Source organism: Octopus sinensis, linkage group LG8, assembly GCF_006345805.1.
Source record: "Octopus sinensis linkage group LG8, ASM634580v1, whole genome shotgun sequence".
Taxonomy (NCBI): Eukaryota; Metazoa; Mollusca; class Cephalopoda; order Octopoda; family Octopodidae; genus Octopus; species Octopus sinensis.
In genome coordinates, this window is record NC_043004.1 from 50,977,633 (window position 1) to 51,001,676 (window position 24,044).

Genomic DNA, 24,044 nt, shown 5'->3' on the forward strand with positions numbered 1-24,044 from the left:
GTAACTTAGCGTTTCGGCAAAACAGACCGATAGAATAAGTACTAGGCTTACAAAGAATAATTCCTGGGGTCGATTTATTTAACTAAAGGCGATGCTCCAGCATGGCTGCAGTCAAACGACTGAAACAAATAAAAGAGTAAAAGAGAATAAAAGAGATGTGTTTGTGTGTGTGTGTGTTTTGTGTGTGTGTGTGAAATAGAATGTTGTACAGGATGATGCCGGGACAAACGGAACACAGAATACACACACAAACACACACACACACACACACACACACACACACACATACACACACACACACACACACAAAGGACGTGGACAACACGCTCATCCTTCATCAGCTATCAGCCAAAACGCATCACAATTTCGACACCTTATCCATAATATTGTTCAATTTGTTGGCGTCATCTACAAAATGCTGTCGGGACATAAATGAGTCAAAATAAAGGACAGAGCATGCTTATTTATGATTTGAAATTTGTGACCCTAGAACGTAAAAACAACAAAAAAAATGTAACTCAGCTCAATTAAGTTTTACGCGGGGTTAAACAGCCACAAAGAGTTTCCCTTTCTGGCTCTTGCAGGAAATCGATAGAGCAGTGGACAAAATGCTACATGTATATTTAGTACGGTGCTTTATGACCTGAGTTCAAATTTTGGTGGAGTCAACTTATATTCCTAGAATTTATGATTTAAAAAAAATGTTATATATTATTTAGTCAAGAGTGGCTATGACCATTTGCAGGACCAGTCAGGCAAATAGTGTTAAACTGGTGGAGGATTCAAGGAATAAATTATTTTACAATAACAACAAAAAACAACAACAAAGTTATAGCACCAGTCAAGTATTGGATCAATAATCAATATAATCGATCGATCAGCTATTCCTTTCCCGCAAAATGTTTGGCCTTGAGAATACATAACAGAAATAAATGGTTATCATTTGAGATTGTTCTTGTCAGGTGAGAAGGGAAAGAGGGAAGAAAGAAAGAACAAGAGAGAGAGAGAGAGAAGCGAGACCATCAATGGAATGTTGTGTCTAATTCTCCATCTTTATCGGTTACAATTTGACATTTGACCGTTCAGACCCAGATGTCTGCATTTCAAGGAATCAGGAAATAGTTACGAGCTTTGGGGGGGGGGGGTTTAGTGAGATGTGGTTCTGTGCTGTCTTGTCTTGGTTAACTATGTAGTAACTAAGGGAGTATTATTTATTTGTAATATACTCGGAGTTTTTTTTATCTGTTGTATGCGCTTATGACAACATTTAGATTAGAGAAAGGATGGGTGTTAGTAAAGCACACACACTATGTACTCTTAATGTGTGTGTGTGTATTCTTATGTGTGTGTGCTTGTGTGTGTGTGTGTTTGTGTGTGTCAGCATGTCCACAGCTCGAACTGAAAACAGGTAAGAGTAAATGACACACACACACATATATATATGTGTGTGTGTGTATAATATATTATATTATGTACTACGTACGTATGTATGTATGTATGTATGTATGTATGTATGTATGTATGTATGTATGCATGTATGTATGTATGATGTACGTACGTATGTATGTATGTATGTATGTATGTATGTATGTATGTATGATGTATGTATGTATGTATGTATGATGTATGTATGTATGTATGTATGTATGTATGTATGTATGTATGTATGTATGAATGTATGCATGTATGATGTACGTACGTACGTATGTATGTATGTATGTATGTATGTAGTATGTATGTATGTATGTATGTATGTATGTATGTATGTATGTATCACCTAGTTCTCATTGGGAGACAGCGAATAGGAAATGCGAAGATACTTAAATAAAATTGATGCAATGTGTCTGCTTCGATATAATAAATGAATCGTAGCGTGCGTTCTTATAGTTGTAAATGTACGTGTCAGTGTGTTTGCCTATATGTGTTTATGCGTGCGTGCGTGCGTGTGTATGTGTATGTGTGTGTCAATGTGTGTCGGTGCGTTAGTGTGAGTTTGTGTCTGAATGTACGTGTGTGTAAAGAGAGGAAGTGGAGGTGGGAAGGGTGCGGTGAAAGAGGGAGAGAGAGAGAGCACAGCTAGAGAGGGAGCTATCGAAAAAAAGGAGAGAATGAAATGATAAAGCGAGAGAGAGAGGGAGCAGATGTGAGTGAAACGGAGAAAGAAAGAGGGAGAAGATTATAGAGTGGAAATGGTAGCAATATAATAAGAGAGAGAGAGAGAGAGAGAGAGTGAACTGTTGGAAGGAAGAGAAAAGTGAAAAAGAAATAATGAGTTAGAAATAGAGAAAAGTAGAGCTAGTAAAGAGAGTGTGGGCAAAGATGAGGGAGAGACTGAGAGAAAGAATAAAGGAAGTGAGAAAGAGAGAGAAAGAGCCAAAACGCCCGAACGATAAGACAAAATATGGAACGGAGCGAAGAAGACCAGACGACAAATTCATATCAGTGTTTACCTCCTCTTCCTTCTCCTCCAGTTTTTAATTTCACCCTTTCTGTTTTTCCTCTCTCACTCTTTCTCTATCTCTCTCTCTCACTTCTACTCCTATCTCTCCTATTCTATGCTACTGCTCCATAACTCCCTGGCGCTCAGTGCTAGAAATAACAACCAAGTCCCATTTAAAGAATCACACGATTTCCTAGATATATAAAAGAAAGGGATCGTCATTGCCGGAACATCTTTCATCGTAGTTTCGCCTAATCAGAGGTGACCAGGGGCTAAACAACAACTTACTGCATTTCTTTGTTTTTTTCCTTTATTTCTCTATCTCTCACAACATCCCACTTTATTATTGTTCACCCTCTCTCTCTCTTTCTCACTCCCTCTCTTCTGCTTCATGCAACATCCCTCTCTCTCTCTCTTTGTCTCCCAGCTCGTTCCTTTTTTCTCTTTCTTTCTCGTGTTTTTCTTTTCCCTTTCTCTTTGTCTGCTTCTCCTCCTCCCTCTCTCTCTCACGCTTAGCCTATCCCCAACAATCCACTTCCTCCCACCACAACTATCTCCAGTCCTTTCTGCTCCTCCCTCTCTCTCATTATACACACACACACATATATATCTGTCACATTTTTACTCCCTGTATTTGTTTACTATATCTATCTCTCCCTCCCTCCGTCTCAGTTCGTCACAGTTACCTCAGACATTCAGAGTCACAAATTTTGCCTCAGTGCTCTGTTTGACAAGGTGACGGATTAGATAACTGTCTGTCACTTGCGAGTTCAAATCCTACCTGCGTCGGTTTCGCCATTCCTTTACAAATTCGATAAATTAAGTACCAAGTCAAGTACTTGAAGAATCTATTTTTGGAAATCATTATCATTATTGTTATATTTTAATATTCATGCATTTAAATTTTAGCATTTCACTAATTTGGACATTGCATCGAACCTATCTTTGTCTATTTCCTGGATCCTGTGTTGTTAATTGTTTTGTGTGCAAAACGGGACATTTTTAATCAAACGAAACCAAAGCCACAAGAAAAATTTAAATCACACACACACACAGACAGACAGACACGCACACACAGAAGCACTTTAAATTCATACATACACGAAACTCGGCTCTTGGGTCACTATAACTTCTGATCATTACACTCTCTGAAAATTATTATATCCTCAAAGAAAAAGGAAAACTTTGTTTTAATTATATTTAACCCTAAGAAAATATACTCACACACACATAAAAGATAGAGAGAGAGAGGGGGGAAACTTGTTTCCTTTCCTTATTTAATTGTCTCGCCGCCGCCTCCTCGCCCTAACAGCATTCAATTTATTCATTTTCAATTTGGAGTTTTACGAATCGAGTCGGGCTGAAAGACTTGTCCGTCTTGAAAAGCAAGGATACCCCCGAGCTACATGTGCGTAGACGAGATATGGGATGTTGTGATGTTGAACCATTATCCAAAACAGTCGCAATTGTTCGTGTAAAGACAGACAAATATAATAATATCTACAGTTTTTAATTTTAACATATACATTCTTATATACCCTATATTTATACACACACTGGGAATATCTGGATATTTTAGCGGCCAAGATGAATAGCAATGCTGCTTGCGACCCGCTCTCTCCACCGGCTACACCTACAAGCCCGGTAAGTACCAAGTAATTAACGTTAATTAATACGAATAATGAAAACCCGGTTTGTTGTCATTTCTCTTCTCAAGCCATCTCGGTGCGTGTATATACACAGATGTCTACATATACGCGTACGTATATATATATATAAATATATATGTGTGCATGTATGTATATGCCTGTCTGAAAACGAATGCCGTCTGAACGCATGGAAACCCCGAGGCCTCTGCGGTTTTAAGGGATCAAATATTTATGTATGGTTGTGCTTGTAAGAGAGGACCACCATAAATTCCCATAGGGGTCATAAGAGGACCCTTCTCAATGTGTGTGCATTATACGCCGGTGTGTGCAAGAGTGCATCTATGTATAATTTGTCTTGCTGTGTGCATCTTTGTTTATGTATATTTGAGTGCATTTTTAAGTATATATATATGGTGTGTTTACCTGTTTTCAAGATTGTGCTTATGTATGTATATATTCGAACGTGTTTACGTTTGTGCGTACTCTAGTGTCAGTAGTGTATATATATATATATATATATATATACACATACATACACATATATATATACATACGTACACATATATATATATACATACGTACACACATATATATACACATACGTACACACACATATATACACATACATACACACATATACACATACATACACACACATATACACATACATACACACACATATACACATACATACACACATATATATATATACATACACATACATACACACACATATATACACATACATACACAACATATATACACATACATACACACATATATATATATATACACATACACACACACATATATATACATCCTATATACACGCACCATAATATATACTAACATATTTCTATTATTTACGCAAGCACCTATATATCCATGCTGACTTCATGTGTGCCTATACATTTTTAGCACACACGCATACATACATGCATACAAGCGCTAGTTCACACACACTTATACATCGGCGCACATATATGCAGTTGTGTATATATGCTATACACAACCGATGGAGCCGAGCCATAATACAAAATAACGGTGGTGGAGCTCAGTGGTTGTTCCACGTGCTAGAAATAGCAGCCAAATCTTCAAGTTGTACTCTAACTTCTTTGAAAAGAACACTTCGGATAATGCAGACGCTGGTTTCCCTACACAGAGGGAAAAAAATGATGGAATGGTCACGGCTGGAATGAAAGAAGATCCGAATCACCCTCAAATTATAGGGTATTGTTTTACTAAAAGGACACATTGGATAAATCATAGTATGGTTGTCGAACTAATCTAGGATTGAACAGCAAAAACCGTCTCTCATGACTGAGCGGTCTCCTGATATACTAGAAATAGCAACCATAACTCCCTCAAATCACGCCAGAGTATCTTTAATAGGGAGGGGTATAATAATAAGGTCCTGCATGCATACTGCTTTAAAAAAAAGTAATAAAAGAGAATGAGAGGGAGACGAAATGATCGCAGCTTGAATTCATTTTGATCATGGATTTGCTGGATCAGATTGACCTAGGGCTAAACTACGACCTTTTTTTTTTTACATTTTATGTCGGCTTTTATTGCCTGATGGTGATGGTCCTTTAATGGGGTGGAATCTACGGTAGAGGAAAGGTTATTTATAGTCGCTGTTGTGATTTTAGACCAAGTCAATTCTGATTCAGCTGCAGACCTTATTATTCATCAAATGTGTGCCATCTGGCCGTGACCGTCCCATCTTTTTATTCAGACGTAATACATCTTCTGTGCGCCGTTAAATGTGCGAACGACCCCCTCTTCCGCTTTTATGTGGTTTGACTAAGCTGTTGTGGGTGCGCACTACCTTTATTACAAATCGGCATGGTACTTGTGTGTGTATTGTTATGCGTGTTTGCTTGTCTTCAGAACTTATTTGAGTGTGTTTACGTTTGTTTGTGCATATTTCGTGTTCTGTCACGGTATGTGAATGTGTGTATACGCACACACACGTATATATATATATATATATATATATATATATGGTGTTCCTATAAATTAGAGTCGGAAAATGTGTAGTGCGCTCAAAATCATAATCTTTTCGGATTTCCCCCACCAAAATTACCCATCAGGGGACGAGATGACTTCCCTCCAGCAATATTTTTATGTAAATTTTTTCCTCATTTTGACTTTTTTTTTTTTTTTGAAAATTGTTTTCAGATTTGTTCTGTTACACCTGGGATTATGATTTTTCAAAAATATGCTTAATTTTTAATTCTAAAAAAAAAACCCAACTAAATAAAACAAATATCAACTGAAAAATTAAGGACAGCGGAAGGCTAAACACCACCAAATTCTTTGTTTTGTTTTAAAGAAAATAGGTTTTAGTGCACTAGGTAATTTCCGACTCTTCAGTAGGAATGCTTATATATAATATATATATATATATATATATATATATACAGGGTGTCCCAAAAATATGTATACACACCTTACATAATTGTAAATTTGTTATTCTTTGTAAGCCTAGTACTTATTCTATCGTTCTCTTTTGCCGAACCACTATGTGTATACATTTTTTTTGGGACACCCTGTATATATATATATAAGTGAGAGAGAGCGTACGTGTGTTTGCGTGTAACATCAATCGTGATTTCTTTTATAACAAGCGCTAATATATGCTTAGTGCTTCTTGTAGAATTCACATAGAATAATACAAATGTGTTTTTTTTTTTTCCTGTTGCCTTTAACCACTTCTGAGAGAAAGAAAGAGCAAGACAGAAGAATCGATCTAGTTTCTGATTGGTACTTTTATCCCCGAAAAGATGTAAGCTACCTTAAGCGGGTTTCGAACTTTGAACGCAGAATGTCGGAATACCGCAAAGCCATTCTATTTGCCGCACCAACAACTTTTGGTGTATATAGGACTGTATTGACTAATGTGTCATTTTTGTTGTTATTGACGAGCTAGAAGAATTGTTAACAAATCGGGTGGCAATCTTTCTGTCATGTTTGAAAGATTGCCAGCGGCAAAATGGTAAGTGGCATTTCTTCAAGCTCTTAGCATCCTGAGTTCAAATTACGCCGAGATAGACTTTACCTTTTTATCCCATCACGGTCGTTGAGTACCAATTGAGTGCTGGAGTCGACCGAAGGATTCCTGTCAAATTGTTGGCCTTGTTTCAAAATTAGTAAGAATTATTATTATTATTAAAGACTAGGGTTAGGGCGGCGAGCTGGCGTTCTGAGTTCAAATTCTGCCGGGGTCGATAATATAAGGGTGCTACTTAAATGCAGAGGTCCCTAAAATCTAACCCTAACCCCACGGGACCTCTATTTAAGTAGTGCTAATATAATACCAGTCAAGTACTGAGGTCAATGTAATCGACTTCACCCACCTCTCAAAAACTGCTGGTTCTGTGCCAAAATTCGAAGTTATTGTTTAAGATTAGAAGGCGGCGAGCTGGCAAAATGGTTAGCACGCCGGGCGAACTGCTTAGCGGCATTTCGTCTGTCTTAACGTTTTTCGACTTTGTCATTCACCCCCTTCAGATTCGATAAAATTAGTTCCAGTTAAGCACTGGGGTCGATGTAATCGACTAGCCCCACTCCTCCAAAATTCCAGGCATTGTGCCTATAATAGAAGGGATTATTAAAGACTAGGGTAGGCATGGGTAACCGTTTTTTCGAGAAACGCAGGCTGCATGGAACATGGCTCATCAAAACCGGTTGTTATTGTAGTTAGTATCGAGTGCAGATCCTGTAGTGATGTGTCGATGACTCGTGGGGGTGGGGAAAATCAGTGAAGTAGGTGTGGTAGAAGAGGTGTATAGCTGGGTGTGGTAGGTATACTGCTTACGGCGTGCTTGATCTTTTAGCCCAAGGTCAGTTTGATCTGTTCCTACATTTTTTTTTTCTTTTTTCTGTATCATACAAAATAAATTGATCTGAGTTATTATTATTTTTATCATTTTTGTTTTTCTGCACCAAAATTTCAAGTTTTTTTTTTGTTTTGTTTTTTTTACATCCTCTTCTCACTTTTCTGCATTCTTCATCCAATGTGTCATTTCTTTTTCGAAGAAGTAATGTGTAATTTGAGGGAGATTTATCTGCTATTTCTAGGAAGTCAAATGACTGTTGTTGGTGGTGGTGATAATATATGCACCCTTTTTCTTTCCCATATGGTATGGAACTTCGAAGGACAGCTACTCCAAAACTCTGCCTATTGTTAATATGTGGTCCCTGGCCCAACCTTGATCAAGCAGACCCAATAATGAAATACATACCCGCCAGCCATGGCTCTCGCATATTTTAAAGGCCTAAGATTGCATTTTCTTTATTTAAGCTGCTTGGATGCGATCTGGCCAGTCGATCGACCACGTAAAACCTTTCTCGTTGTTGATGTTGGTGTTCAACCCCAGGACAAGGCCTGATTGAGCAGATTTATGATCAAAGGCATTCTAATCGTATCGGTCCCGTCTTGTTTTTAGGGCACAAGCTGTGTGTGTGTGTGTTTAAGTTAACGTTTTAATGTGGACTGTTTATGTAGTGATTTCTTAACCTTAGTGTTCTGTTAATCTATAGTATTCTGTCGACGCATAAGCGATCTAATAACCAATAGTGTGGGCTGTTCACCTACAGAGATTTGTTAACCGTCGTGCTTTGATATCTCAGAGTGGCCTGTCACTATTAACTTAGTCTGCTATCCTCTAAGTGGTTTCGGGTTTAAGACCACACCTTTTTTGTAACGACTTAACCAGAAAAATGTCACCCCAAAGATTTACCTTTTGGGGAATGATGTCAGTTTTCCATATCACACTACACCTGAAGACGAAGGTTGCATTAAACTGCAAGATATCCATAAACTGGAAAAGTGGGGTGATGTACGAAGGGGTGGTAAAAAGTTACTGGCTTTGGGTAAAAGAAAATACAGGAAGATCAGTTAATTATGATTTAATCAACATATTCCTCTTCTCAGATTCACACTTTTTGCAACAGTTCCAGCGATTCAGTTTTTCTAACCCCTGCAAAAGAACTCCGAACTAGGACTTTCACGACACCCTTAAAGAATAGTAACTTTTCACCAGCCCCTCGTGTGTGTGTGTGTGTAGTTAACTTTCCATCCAAACAAATGCAAACACTTTGGTGCCAGTTTAGCATACAGCAACCCAAACTGCAGATTCAGAACCCAGATCCAGTTATTTCACCGCGTAGACTGCGGATAGCGTGGTGGGCTGCACGCTCAAGTAGCACCAACTCTTTTTATACAGGTCGACTGATCATTGAAGTAATTCAGATAGGGAAGAAAGAAAAGGATTAAAGGATTATGATAGATAAAAAAAAAAAGGAATTGAAATTTTAAGAGCATAAAAAAGAGCAACTGTGGCGATAACCAATAAAAAAAAAAACTCATTTAAGTATGGAAACATATAGAGCTCTTTAGAAATGTGTGGTAGGTTCCCATATGGATGATGCAACTCGGGACTTAATTCCTTGTATTTAACCTTTTGGCTGTCCAAAGCATTTTCGAAAGTTTGTCCTAAACATTTTTGCTTCTTTTCAGACTTTTAATGAGTCTTTGTTTTATACGTTCTGTGTAATATAAGGCTTTCCTGTCTTTCATAAGTCCCGGGTTTCTCTGGTTGTTGGAAAAAAATTGAGAATGGCATATCGTGTGTTGATGCATGGATGCCAGGTTGAACAGGCAAAAAGGTCAAGATTTGAGGGTGAAATTGAATCATTGGCAAGAAGAGCTACTAAATAGCTACTAGGATTGAAAAACCTACTTTCGAAAGATTGAGAAAGATAATCTATAAAGGGTTTATTGTAGGTGTATTTATTGCTATAGTTAAGTGGCTTCAGGTGACTATAGATCGTGGAAAGTTATACCTGAAAGCATGAAATTCAAACAAAAAGCAGGAGATAGCCAAAACAATGATTTTAAAAGGGCATTTGTTCGTTTTATGACCACAGAATGAAAGTAGGAGATTATCTCAGCAGTCAGACGGCGTTAGTGTGTGGCTGGTATAGAAGTTCGTTAATGAATCCCGACTGGAAAATTATCTGTAACTTTATAGTGATTTTATTGGGGGGATGACCTAATTTATAGTGATCTTATTAGGGGGATGACCTAATTTATAGTGATCTTATAAGGAGGATGACCAATACTTCATGGGGTATTAAGCCCAATGCTAGAGTGGAAGAAACTGTGCAGAACAATAAAATCAAACTTGGAACACTGTAATTGCGAAGCAACCTTTTTTAACGACATGGCCATGTGAGTGTGTGTTTTGCCCACACGTATTCACGCTGCTGCTGCTGCGGTTGGGTTTGGTTCAGCGATAACAACTGAGTTGCAAATAAAGCCAGACTGTCGTAGCCAGTGTGTTTGCTACGATGTAGCAATATTGCACAGCCAGGATGTGCGCGTTTTGTTTATGATATCATACCACTGTAGAAAACAGACAAGATATATTGTCGCAACCTGTTGTGGTTAGATACATCAATTCGCAACAGCTGTACAGTCTGTGGTGGCTCTGAAACTGTGGTAATAGATTGCCTCATTAGAATGGAGAGAAGACATGGGGCACACAATTATAACCATAATTTTTAAGGCTTACATTTCTGACTCCGCGTCACGCATGGATAGTTGATTTCCTGGCAGCAGTAGCAGACCTTATTAGATAACGTTTTAACATCAGTCAGACATCACCATTCTTTAAGATGAATTGGACGATCGTTGTACGTTTTCATTGGTTGATAAACTTAAAGAGAAAAGGCCTGAATGAATGAAAGAAACGGGTGTTCAAATTAACATGGTTAAATCTAAAAATTAAATTACAGCAGCTTAGTAAAATGTTGCAGGTATCACACAAGATATACATAAATATACAATTAATTCATTAATAATCGGTAGAAGATAGAATGACTTGCGGCGGGTTGAGAGTTTCGTTTGTTTGCACTTATTAAACTGTTTTTTTTTTTAATTATATTTTTTCTGTTTACATCACCAAACTTTATGTATGTATGGTTACATAGGGCCTGTGGGTTGCAGTTTGCTCATGAATACTCTACATCAGCTCTAAGATGAATATCAAGTGTTAGTTTGGCGTGCTGTCTACTCTGGAATGACCTAATCTGAGTTAGGCTTAGTATTAGATTGCATGCTAAAGAGTAAATGGCCAGGTAGACCACATGCTAATACGGCGCCGAATGTTATCTCTTGATTAAAAAATCGGTCTCAACCTTACCCCGCCAAATTTTTTTGACTTTATACAAACGTAAGAAATTACTATAGTTCTTATTACGATTATAATTATAACAGCATATTTTTTAGAGGAGACAACTATAATTATATCGGTTTGGTAGGCAATCGTCATCTGGTGTCTTTGTAACACAGTTGCAGTGAACTGGATTAGAACTAGAAACCTTTATTGCTTTGTATTCTGTCATCGAGAAGTGAGTTGATTTCCGTACAAAACCGATTAAATCATCGTGTAGCAACACTCTCGCGCACAAGGGAAAAGGTTGACAGGGACTTCGAAGTACTTGCCAACCTTTTTCTTGCAAACAATGTAAATATGCCACTCTACTAAGAAGTATTGAACAATCCTTCAGTTTGATGTTCACCTATTTTTATTGTGTAACTTCACGTAGAAACAAAAACATAGATAGTATTCCCCCCACTCTCTCTCAGTCTCTCTCCCTCTCTCAGTCTCTCTCTCTCTCATATATATATATATATATATATATATATCCAATAAAAGGTATTTTTAATATCAGTATAAGAAATATATTGGAAGGAGAACGAAAAAGCAAATGCTTTATTTCGTTAAATACGGAGATAGCGTGGTGGGCTATTGAAAATATTACACACAGAACACTGCTAAATAGATTGCCTGATTCCCCTGCAAAGACATCGCCTTGGTAATAGTTACACCATTGGGATGGCAGTCACAGACGCACGCAATACAACATGGTGTTTCTCCCTTCTATTTATAACTCCAAGCAGTTGTGATGTAATATTTATATTAATGCGAATTCTAACAGAAGCACGAGGCAGAAAAACGTTCCGAGCGGGTTTATTTATGTATTTATATAGTTGGTTCATGTCGACCTAGTATTTGACGCGTTTATATTCCATTTAACCTGGGAAAGGATTTCGAACGCAGAAAGTAAAGAGCCGATTCTGTCCAATTAAATAATCTTGAAATAATCGTTTCTTTTGGCATTAATTATTCGACTAGCCTACTTTTCTCTCCAAAGTTCAGACTTTGTGCTTATGTTAGAAACAATTTAGGCAGACGGCCAGAAATTTCGAGGGATCCCTGTACTTGTATTTTATCGACCTCGGAAAGATGAAAATGCGTCGCTGCTCAAGCTGAGCCAATAAGGAAGCCTATGACATAATTTTCATTTTAAAACATATAATATAAATAATAAAACACCATGTTTGAGAATTTTTGTATATATTCGAAAATTTCAGCATATCATTTCTGTGATCTCTTTCCGTTTTGTACCGGAAGCCATTTGGTCAAGTTGTCTAATGTTTGTAAGCAACTCCACTTCCCATTACAAACCAGAAGTGACTACATACCAGAATCCCCAAATGTCTATAAAAAAAACTCCTAAAGTATAGCGTTTTATCGTTTTTATAAAGTATAAAACGATAAATTAAATTATTGGCTCAAAGATTTATTGAACAATATGTGTGGAATCTCTGAATGTCTACAAAAATTTTAAGGTGTGCTGTTTTATGTCTATAAAAATATACCTTAAAACGTAGAGTACTGTCCCCCAATTTTTTTTTCTTCTAGAAAAATTGAGAGTGGTGATGAAGGGAAGTGGAGGGATTGTAACAGGAATCCAAAGAAAATGTTTGAAAATGAAAATAATTAAAAGTGGTTGGGGTACCTTATTCAATACGTCGATATTTCCATTCAGAAAGTCCTGCGGGTTTCAATTTGCCCATGCCTGCTAAATTGCTAAAAATAGTAACCAAGTTTCCCTCCCGCCTTAAATATTGTCTTTTAGTCTGTAGAATATGGTCTATGAAATGTAACTACTGCTCGTTGCAGATCGAGTAACTAATTTCATTGGGTCTGGACAAGGAATGTTTCTCTGACTTGTATAGTGACTGATTTGAGCTGTGGAAAAGTGACTCCCGAGAAAATATTTGATTTTTAACCACATCGTTTTATTTATTTAAATGCCAGGGTGTATTTAGAATGAACTTCATTATATGTCCCCCTTCGCAGGGCGTCATTTGAGTGAGACTTGATTGCTTTTTATAACGGGTCGATGAGCAACATAAGAAGCTCTCTTTTCGCTGTTCTATTGGTCATCCATGTTATGCAAACAAGTTTCCTGTGCAGTGCTCGTGTGTCTGTGTGTGGCTGACACACGAGTGATACAACTTCGGAAGTTACAGGGTGATGTATCGATCCGTCTAGTTGGGTTAGCCAGATATATTGTCTATGAAGAGACACAGCAAACATTGGAAGTTCGACATATTAGTTCCGGGTATTTCGGTGGTTTAGCTATTGTGTATTGTGTATAGAGAGTTTTTTGAGAGGGTACTAACTACCCCATATCATGGATAAAGAGACGGCAGACTTCAGTAATGAAAATGTCAAGGACGGGAGTGTTTGAGCAATAAAATGGTGTGACAAATGTTCTTTCAACCAAGCGCGCGCATAATGCATAACGTTTCAGTCATTAGACTGCGGCCATGCTGGGACACCGCCTTGGAGAATTTTTAGCCGAATGTATCGATCCCAGTACTTTTTTTTTTAAAGTCTGGTACTTATTCAGTCGATCTCTTTAGCCGAACCGCTAAGTTACGAGGGTGTGAGCATTCCAGCACTTGCTGTCAAGCAGTGGTGAGGGAACAAACACAGACGTAAAGACTTCTTTCAGTTTCCAACCACCATGTCCACTCACAAGGCTTTGGTCAGCCCGAAGCTGTAAGTAGAAGACACTTGCCCAAGGTACCACTCTGTGGGACTGAACCCAGAGCCATGTGGTTGGGAAACAAGCTTCTTACCACACACACATATCTACATACATACGCACGTATAGATAGATAGATAAGCCTCTAACTGAAAAATTGTGGATTTGTATAAAGGACACACACACAGACATTTTGCCGTTTATATATATATATATATATATATATAAATATATATATATAAACAAAACCGCTGGTAGCGGAGAATTTTTCAAGAATTTTTTGCTACCCTAAAATGTATTAATTAATGATATATATAATATATATATATATATATTATATATATATATATATATATATATATATATATATATATATATATATATATATATAAAAATATGTGTGTGCGTGTGTTTGTTCCCCCCCCCCTCCAACATCACTTGACAACCGATGCTGGTGTGTTTACGTCTCCGTAACTTAGCGGTTCGGCAAAATAGACCGATTGAATAAGTACTAGGCTTACAAAGAATAAGTCCCGGTGTGGATTTGCTCGACTAAAGGCGGTGCTCCAGCATGGCCACAGTCAAATGACTGAAACAAGTAAAAGAGTAAGCATTGAATGATACGAGGGAGTCCAGAGAACCACTAGTTTAAACGTGGTGGTGGTGGTGCTGGTGTTGTTACGATATTGACGGTGAGGTTTCTAGTCATGGTAGTGGTGGTGGGGAAGCGAGTGCGGTGGTAGCGGTGCTGCTCCTGCTGCTGCTGATATTGTCATTATAGTGATGGTGGTGTTGGCGGCGACATGGTTGAGATGATGGTGGTGATGTCGATGTAGTAATTGTAGTGGTGGTGGTGACGGTGACGACGGTAGCGGTTGGTGATCCAGTGCAGGTGGCGGCGCAGGCGGTGTTGTTAGCTCTGGTATTGATGACGTAAGTGAGGAATGAGGTCAGAGACGATCACTCATTGACAGCGTGCTTGACTTAGTTAAGAGCACGTGATCAGGAAATGGAGTGAACCAGCCTGGGGATTCACCTGTGTTGATAGGTGCGTGAGTGGGCATAGAAACGTGTGTGTGTGCGTGTGTATAGGTTTTTGTATGTACACATATATACGTGTGTCATGTGTTTCTATGTGTGTGTGAGCGACGGCATGGGTGTGCATGTGTGACTGTTTACTCAGTTTCTTTTCATTTTGAATTGGCACCACGCACCACGCACTGCCATGAATCACTACTATGAGCCGTCGAAGGAACGAACATATGTGGGCTCTTGAGCTGTTAGAAATAGCAACCAAATCACCCTTAAATCATCACACCCTACTGTTTTCTATTGTTGTTGTTTTTTCTGTTTTGCTTATTTCAGTCATTTGACTGCGGCCATGCTGGAGCACCGCCTTTAGTCGAGCAAATCGACCCCGAGACTTATTCTTTTTGTAAGCCCAGTACTTATTCTATCGGTCTCTTTTGCCGAACCGCTAAGTGACGGGGACAAACACACCAGCATCGGTTGTCAAGCAATGCTAGAGGGACAAACACAGACACACAAACATATACACACACACACATATATATATATATATATATATATATATATATATATATAGGCTTCTTTCAGTTTCCGTCTACCAAATCCACTCACAAGGCATTGGTCGGCCGAGGCTATAGTCGAAGACACTTGCCCAAGATGCCACGCAGTGGGACTGAACCCGGAACCATGTGGTTCGTTAGCAAGCTACTTACCACACAGCCACTCCTGCGCCTATAGGGTAAACAATAAAAGAATCACGATTAGAATCCCTTTGATTTTAGGTCTTCCCGATCAGAGTCGACCTGGGGTTAAACAAGACTACCACCACCCATACCACCATAGCCATTACAGTCACTTAGAACACTTACAGCTATCACCACCACCACCACCGCTTTGTTTTACTATATCTATTGAAGCTGTTGTTTTTTACGCACCATTTGTTTTTTAAACCTAACTGCTATGTGTGTGTGTGTGTAGACAGGTACACATTTGCAGATGTATATGCATATCTATATTATACATATGGTTACAAAAGACAGTCATTATTATCATTATTATATACAGCTATGTCGTGCGTGTGTATATATATATATATATATATATTTGCAGATATTCCTATAGTGCAAATAGTTACAAATAGACACGATTGTCCGTATCGTTGTGTTTGTTCTATACTTTCATAAACCAGTGGTTTTCAACCAGGGTTCCGCCAGTACAGTCCCAGCAAGAAGTTACAAAACTGCTAAAATCGGCAGTAATTTTTAAGTCTCCTCTGCTGATATGTGTGCATAAGACTATTAAATTATTGCACAGGGGTTCCTCGAGCCAGTGGAATGTTTCCGCCCCAGCAAAAATGTTGAAAAGCACTGCCATAAACAAAGACAATCATCAGCATTTACAAGCAGGGGCGGACTGAGCCGTCGGTCAATCGGGCACTGCTCGAGGGCCTGGAGCTCTGAGGGGCCCGCACTCTACATGTTAATTCTACTAAAACACACATTCAAAGTAAACAGTTATGCCAGAGGGCTCTTAATGCTCTCAGTCCGCCCCTGTTTGTTGGTGTACGTATACTCTTTTACTTGTTTCAGTCATTTGACTGCGGCCATGCTGGAGCACCGCCTTTAATCGAGCAACTCGACCCCAGGACTTATTCTATCGGTCTCTTTTGCCGAACCGCTAAGTGATGGGGACAAACACACACACACGCTTCTTTCAGTTTCCGTCTACCAAATCCACTCACAAGGCTTTGGTCGGCTCGAGGCTATAGTAGAAGACACTTGCCCAAGGTGCCACACAGTGGGACTAAACCCGGAACCATGTGGTTGGTAAGCAAGCTACTTACCACACAGCCACTCCTGCGCCTATATATTATGTTTGTATAATAAAATTATAAACAAGGAAAGAACAGTTCAGATTATGGCATTTATTTATTTAAACTTAAGGGTAGAATTATTACAGCCGTATAGATTGACTTGACACCAGTCGTTTTCCTGTTTATGCTTTGATTATAATATACATGTGCCTGCTCAACTGAAATACTGCCTGCAGCCAATCTTCGTTAGGCTGTTAGGACATCCTTGTTTCTTTTTTTTAGTCAATCTGAGCACTAACTCTATGTGCATATTTCCTTACACCACCTAACGTAATATTACCTGTAGATTGTATATACATAATTATTTCTGTATATATGTTAGGTGCAATGTCTGTTGTTCCCTGGGTAAGCCAATTTGTGATTTGAATTGGTAGAGTATCAAACAAAATGACTTCTGACATTTAAGTGAATCCATTTATGTTCTGGGAGGAGGTGACTCATGATTGTAAGATTGTGGTTTCAATTCCTTGACCAGGTGACGCATTGTGTTCCTGAACAAAACACTTCATTTCACGTCTTTTTCGTCTCATTTCACGTCGCTTTTAATGTGGCGTGTATATATATATATATATATGGCACATTAAAAGCACTGATGCTGATGCTACATAGAAAGCACCCTATACACTGCGGAGTGGTTGGCATTAGGAAGGGCATCCAGCCATAGAAACCAAACCAAAACAGACAATGGAACCTGGTGCAGACCCTCACTTTACCAACTCCAGTCAAACTATCCAACCCATGAAAAACAGACGTTAAATGATGATGATTTTATATATATATATATATCTGTCTGGCACCTGTGTGGGTGGCACGTAAAAAGCACCCACTACACTCATGGAGTGGTTGGCGTTAGGAAGGGCATCCAGGCGTAGAAACACTACCAGATCAGACTGGGCCTGATGCAGCCTTCTGGCTTCCCAGACCCCAGTTGAGCCGTCCAACCCATGCCAGCATGAAAGCGGATGCTAAATGATGATGATGATATATATATATATATATATATATATATATGGTACTGTACATCCCTGTCATTACCCACACACTTCACATCATCTTTGCTGCTAACTTACTGCCCTCCTAACACACACCTATTTCTTCTGCTTTTCCCTTTATCCCTGTCCATCTGCCTCCCATGTACTTACTTATGCCCCATGCCCTCCATACCACTTCTCTTTATATTCACCTACCTCTTACTCTGACACCCTTTCATCATCATCCTTCTTGTCTTCCAGCTGCGGGAACTGATGTCTCCCTATAGTAAAACACCTGTTACTGTCCCCTGTGTCATATTTTTTAGCCTCATAATCTGGCATAAAATTGCCCCCCCCTTCAATACTCCGACCAGGAGTTGTCTTGTCTTGCAAGTTACCTTGTGATCTCACTAGTGTCAGTGCCAGGTAAGAAGCATCCAATACACTCTAATATGGTTGGCATTGAGCTTGTTGCAGTCCTCTTGTTCAACAGTTCCTGTAGTACCATGCAATCCATATCAGCACAGAAAAAGGGACATTAAATGATGATATGTATATATATTGTGTACTTGTTTATACTTATTTATTAATTTTTGTATATTTTTATTATTTTTTTGAAAAAAACATTGTAAATTTTTTTTTTTTTCCCCTTCCTCAATTTAAAAAAAAAATTTTCTCCTTCCAAATCTTGAAAATTTGCCTTGCAATGGAAGCCGTTTTATTTCTTTTTTTAATTTTTCATACCCCCATTTTTATTAAAATTTACTTTAATTTAGCATTCTACCTTACTATTTTTTCCTCTCCTATATATATATATATATATATGCCAGGACCCCTGGACTGGTGGTACGTAAAAAGCACTATCCAAATCGTGGCTGATGCCAGCGCCGCCTCGATTGGCTTCCGTGCCGGTGGCACGTAAAATGCACCAATCTGACCGTGGCCGTTGCCAGCCTTGCCTGGCACCTGTGCAGGTGGCACGTAAAAAGCACCCACTACACTCACGGAGTGGTTGGCGTTAGGAAGGGCATCCAGCTGTAGAAACACTGCCAGGTAAGACTGGAGCCTGGTGTAGCCTTCTGGCTTCCCAGATCCCTGGTTGAACCGTCCGACCCATGCTAGCATGGAAAGCGGACGTTAAACGATGATGATCATCATCATCATAGCAACTTTTTTGTCTTATAAAGGATAAATACACAATCTTTCTCTACTGTCCTTACAGCTTCTACTGTGCTCAAAATTTATATTTTTGTTTGCAATATATATATATAGATATATATTGATGTGTAATTGTAAGATCCAAGGATCTGGATGTAGGAAGTCTGTGGTAGGTATAAAACAAACAACTGTCAGAAACAATAGCAATTTATTGGCATTAAATGTTGTTTTCCCATATCAAAGTTCAACAAAATGAAAAAAGTCTTTTTTATAGTTCAATTAGCAATGAGGGTTGTATTGAATGCAAATAAAAATCCAAGCCAAGAGAGTGGAGCAGGTAAAACTGGTGTTTGTGTGTGAGTGTATATTTCATATATGTATATCTTATTGTTCTCTCTTTTTGCAGGAATGCAATGATACCGAGCGTGATGCCGCTGAAATGTTACTCTCCCTCACTTCGAGAGACAACCGGCTTATGTACCACCACAACCCACCCTGTACACCCCCTGATGTCAGTGGCTCGGTCATTAATCCAATCAATGGCTCTAATGATATTGTTTATGAGCGTAACTCATCCAGATTGGAGCAGGTGAGAAGACATCTTTATTTGTAACTGTATGTTTCTTTGTTTTGTCTATTTTATAGACACAGGTGTTTATTCATTGTTATTATTATTATTATTGAGTGAGAGAGCAGTGCATGCCATCAAAGTGGCACTGGGGTAAAATATACGAAGCCCAGTATACCCATCATGACTACCCGTCAATTAAGGGTACACTAGGCACATGCATCACAACCATATGTGCGTGACATGGTGATCTCATATCAAGATAAGCAGCACATGACCTTGCAGGTGGGGCCCAGTTAGAATTTTCTGCTGGTCAAGTAGTCCATCCCGCTCAAAAGGTCCCTGAATAAAGATTGTTTAAGGATGTTGAACGAACCACCCAGGTTTCCAAAGGTGAATTATCCAAACCTCCAAGAAATCCTTTCAACACATGGCTATGATGCTCCCCCACTACTTCTGCTCGTGGTCAGAGATGCACATATCGTCAGACACTAAGGGACATGCTTAATTGGTTAAGGTCACATGGCTGACAAGCAAATCTGTGGTATTGAGCAGAATATTTGCTGTAGCCCATCTTTTATACCAAGACAAAACAATGTAGATGATAACACTTCCAATCAGTTAAGATCAAAAGCTATGAGAGCCACTGTCTGGGAGTGCATCAGGGTATTTATTATTATTATTATTATTATTATTATATTATTATTATTATTATTCATCAGCATCATCAGCAGCAGCATCATCATCATCATCACCATCATCACCACCACCATCATCATCATCATCAGCATCATCATCATTATTATTATTATTATTATTATTAAGGTGGCAAGTTGACAGAATTGTGAACATGTCAGGCAAAATGCTTTGTGGAATTTCGTCTGCCCTTATGTTCTGAGTTCCATCTAGGTCAATTTTGCCTTTCATCCTTTTGGGGTTGATAAGCTAAGGAGGTCGAGTTGTTTCTACTCCATGAAGACCCCTCATGTTTTGGCAAGGCATTAAATAGCTGTGGGCCCTTGAATCCTAAGCTATTTCAATACATGATCCTCACTTTAATAGACAAGATAGCTAGAATGTGAATGAGTTTGTGTATGTATATAAATTTATATGTGTGTGTGTGGTGGGGTGTAATAGAAACGTTGATTGAGTATACTCCATCCAGTGTTCTCCAATAATGACCCTTCACTATATTTATTTTACCATTACAGCTTCTCAACGGTGAAAAGGACCCATCCAACAGAATCTCTGTTATAAAACCTCTTTTTAAGAACAACACCATCTCATCTCTGTATGACACTCAACCATTACCATCATCGGAAGACAGAACAAAATCTGCTGCTATACCAAAATCTGTGATCACTAGCACAGGCAATGTGAACTATAGAGCTGTCAGTAACTCACTGAACACCTCCTTATCTCCTTCATCTACCCTTCCAGAGGATAGGAGTCGTACTTTTGCCACACTTCAGTCAAACCCTGTAACTCCTCTCAAAAACAATATTCCTATATATGCTTCAGAAGGTGCACCACCCACTGCAGTTCCTTTGCCAGCCCAAGCTGTTGTAGTTGTACCTGATACAATGTGCAATATACCTTCGGCTGCGACCATTAGTGCTGCTAATACTACGGCTGCAGCTTCTCCTATTCCTGCAAACCAAGCAATCTTACTGTACCCTGGAAATTGCTCGCCCCAGTTGGCTATAAACATAGTGTTTCTTCAAGTGAACAAGAATTCCAAGGATTTTCCTGAGAGAACCCTTGCTGACAGACTGTGCCCAATTGCTCCAGCCCCTGCTCCAGGAGTCCCCAATAAGAACTTTTCCAGCCATTTTTCAGATATTAAGCAGAAAAAACATGTTTGTCCATATGCCAACTGTGGCAAGTCCTACAAGAAGAGTTCACATCTAAAGACCCACATCAGGAACCACACAGGTAAGTGGCTTTTACTTGCCAAAAGTAATTTTCTTCAAATTTGATGGGGTCTTTCTGCTTCTCATTACTATGCCTCCCTCGGTTTTGGCATTCTTTGTCTTGTTTCATGTTACTTGATGACCTCACCTATGCCGGTGATACCTAAAAGGCCCTCAGTATATTCTGTAATGGACATCTAGTCATAGATCCTGCCAAAGCAGATATAAGAGCTTGGTGCAGTCCTCTGTTTAACTGGTTCCTGTCAAACCATCCAAACTTTGCCAGCATAGAAAATGAATGTGAAATGGTGATGATGATATTTCTGTTTTAAAACTATTCCCTCTACCTTTTTTAGGGCTAGTATTCAGTTGTTACAAAAGTATAGCAGTACCTAGGGTTTTCTTTAAAAGATAAAAAGGGGAAACACTAGTGTGATGCAGTTGAAGTTTAGCATATTCTGAAGTTTGTAGAACCTGCCTACTGAAGCATAGAGCCAAAGAGATCTGTGTCTTGAACTTTTGCAGTAGTTGATGACAGAAAAGGCATTGCTTCCAAGGACAAAAAACAACTACCATACCCAACACTACATACATAACACTTAACTGCTCACAAAAAAATTTTTTTAATCTCAAAGAAACTATTGTCAAAAGTACCAAGATATTAGTTACACATTAACACATTCATTGCCATATTCCTCTTGAAATACACTGCCTTTGTTACATTTAATTTTGAAAATAATGAAGAATTTAGTAAAATAACTTATGAAGCTGGTGATTGAAACTTTGTATGAAATTTTATATGAAATTTTGATAGAAGATTTTAATGTAGATCACTTCAAACTCTTTGGCATTTACGTTGCTATGTCAAATGTATTGCTTATTTATTTGACAAATAGATTTCATGGCTGTATCCTACACCAGCTTCACACAACCAGCCCCAGCCCATTCAAAGTACCTTGGATTGCAGAACAACCTGCTGTGCTTACCTTGGATCGTAGGGTGACCTGCTGTGCTTGAGGAGACCTATTGAGTCAAGTACATCAACATCAAAATAAAAATCAAATGGAAATTGCAGTTGTGATACTCATGCTGGTGGCATGTAAAAAGCACCATCCGAACATGGCCAATGCCAGCACCACCTTGGCTGGCTTCCGTGCCGGTGGCATGTAAAAAGCACCAACCGATCGTGGCCGTTGCCAGCCTCCTCTGGCCCTTGTGCCAGTGGCATGTAAAAAGCACCCACTACACTCACGAAGTGGTTGGCATTAGGAAAGACATCCAGCTGTAGAAACACTGCCAGATCAGACTTGAGCCTGGTGCAGCCTCCTGGCTTCCCAGACCCCGGTCAAACTGTTCAACTCATGCTAGCACTGAAAATGGATGTTAAATGATGATGATGATGATTTTTAATTAATTGTAAATTATCTTGTAGCTTATAGATTTCAATGATGCGATTGTTTAATTTTTTTGGAATGACATTATAGGATATGTGTGAGAGACCAAATCTGGCCAGCTTGAACATATAACAGGCAGAATATTTTGGTCAGACATTCTACTTCACCTTTCATCCTTTTGGGGTTGAAAAAACAAGTTACTAGTCAAACATTGGGGGTTGATGGAACCAACATATCCCCTTTTTGAAATTGCTGGCCTTGACCAAACCAAAATTTGAATTATTATTATTTAAAGCAGTGAGTTGGCAGAATCATTAACACAGCAGATAATGTGCTTTGTGACATTTCGTCCATCTTCACATTCTGAGTTCAAGCACCACTAAGGTCAACTTCGCTTTTCATCCTTTCAGGATCATAAAATAAGTATCATTTGAACACTGGGGTTGATGTTACCGACTTAACCCCACTCCCAAAATTGATGGCCTTGTGCCAAAATTTGAAACCATTATTATTAATAATTGTTATTTACATTTCACTTTTACTTCCTCTCTTCTCCAGGTGAAAAACCATTCAAGTGTGACTGGATGAACTGCAAGCAACAGTTTGCACGCTCTGATGAACTGACACGGCACAAAAGGGCACATACAGGTGAAAAGAATTTCAAGTGTCACATATGTGGACGTTGCTTTGTGCGATCTGATCACCGTACCAAACATGTGAAGACACATAACAAGCAGAAATCTCAGTCAAGCAACGTCAGCAGCAACAGTTTCAATACCCCTCACATCTCATAAAATAATATACATGCATACACGCACACACACAGACATATATATATATATATATATATATAAACATAAACTGTCTGATTTAGTCTAAAATGGTAAACCAGAAAGTAATTCAGTGAAACTGATGAAATATAAATATACATGTATACGCATATAGATATGTATATAAATGTGTACATCTATATACATGTCATCATTATCATCGTCATCATTGGCTTATATCTGTTTTGCCATACTGGCATAGATTTGACAGGAAGGGTTTGTTCTGGTACAGTATCTCTCTACTTATTCGTAGTCTTTCATCATCTGCCATACACAACAACAGAGAAAACCCACCAGTCTATGT

General features: G+C 38.7%; 1 protein-coding gene across 1 annotated transcript; it reads left to right on the plus strand.

Annotated features, from left to right (window-relative positions):
• The first annotated feature begins 3,078 nt into the window (after nucleotides 1–3,078).
• On the plus strand, nucleotides 3,079–23,793 carry LOC115214896 (Krueppel-like factor 10). The gene is made up of 4 exons (XM_029783929.2): nucleotides 3,079–4,084; nucleotides 19,442–19,624; nucleotides 20,815–21,538; nucleotides 23,469–23,793. Exons 1-4 carry the CDS (start codon nucleotides 4,028–4,030, stop codon nucleotides 23,702–23,704), a joined length of 1,200 nt encoding a protein of 399 aa, XP_029639789.1. The 5' UTR covers nucleotides 3,079–4,027; the 3' UTR covers nucleotides 23,705–23,793.
• Nucleotides 23,794–24,044: the final 251 nt, after the last annotated feature.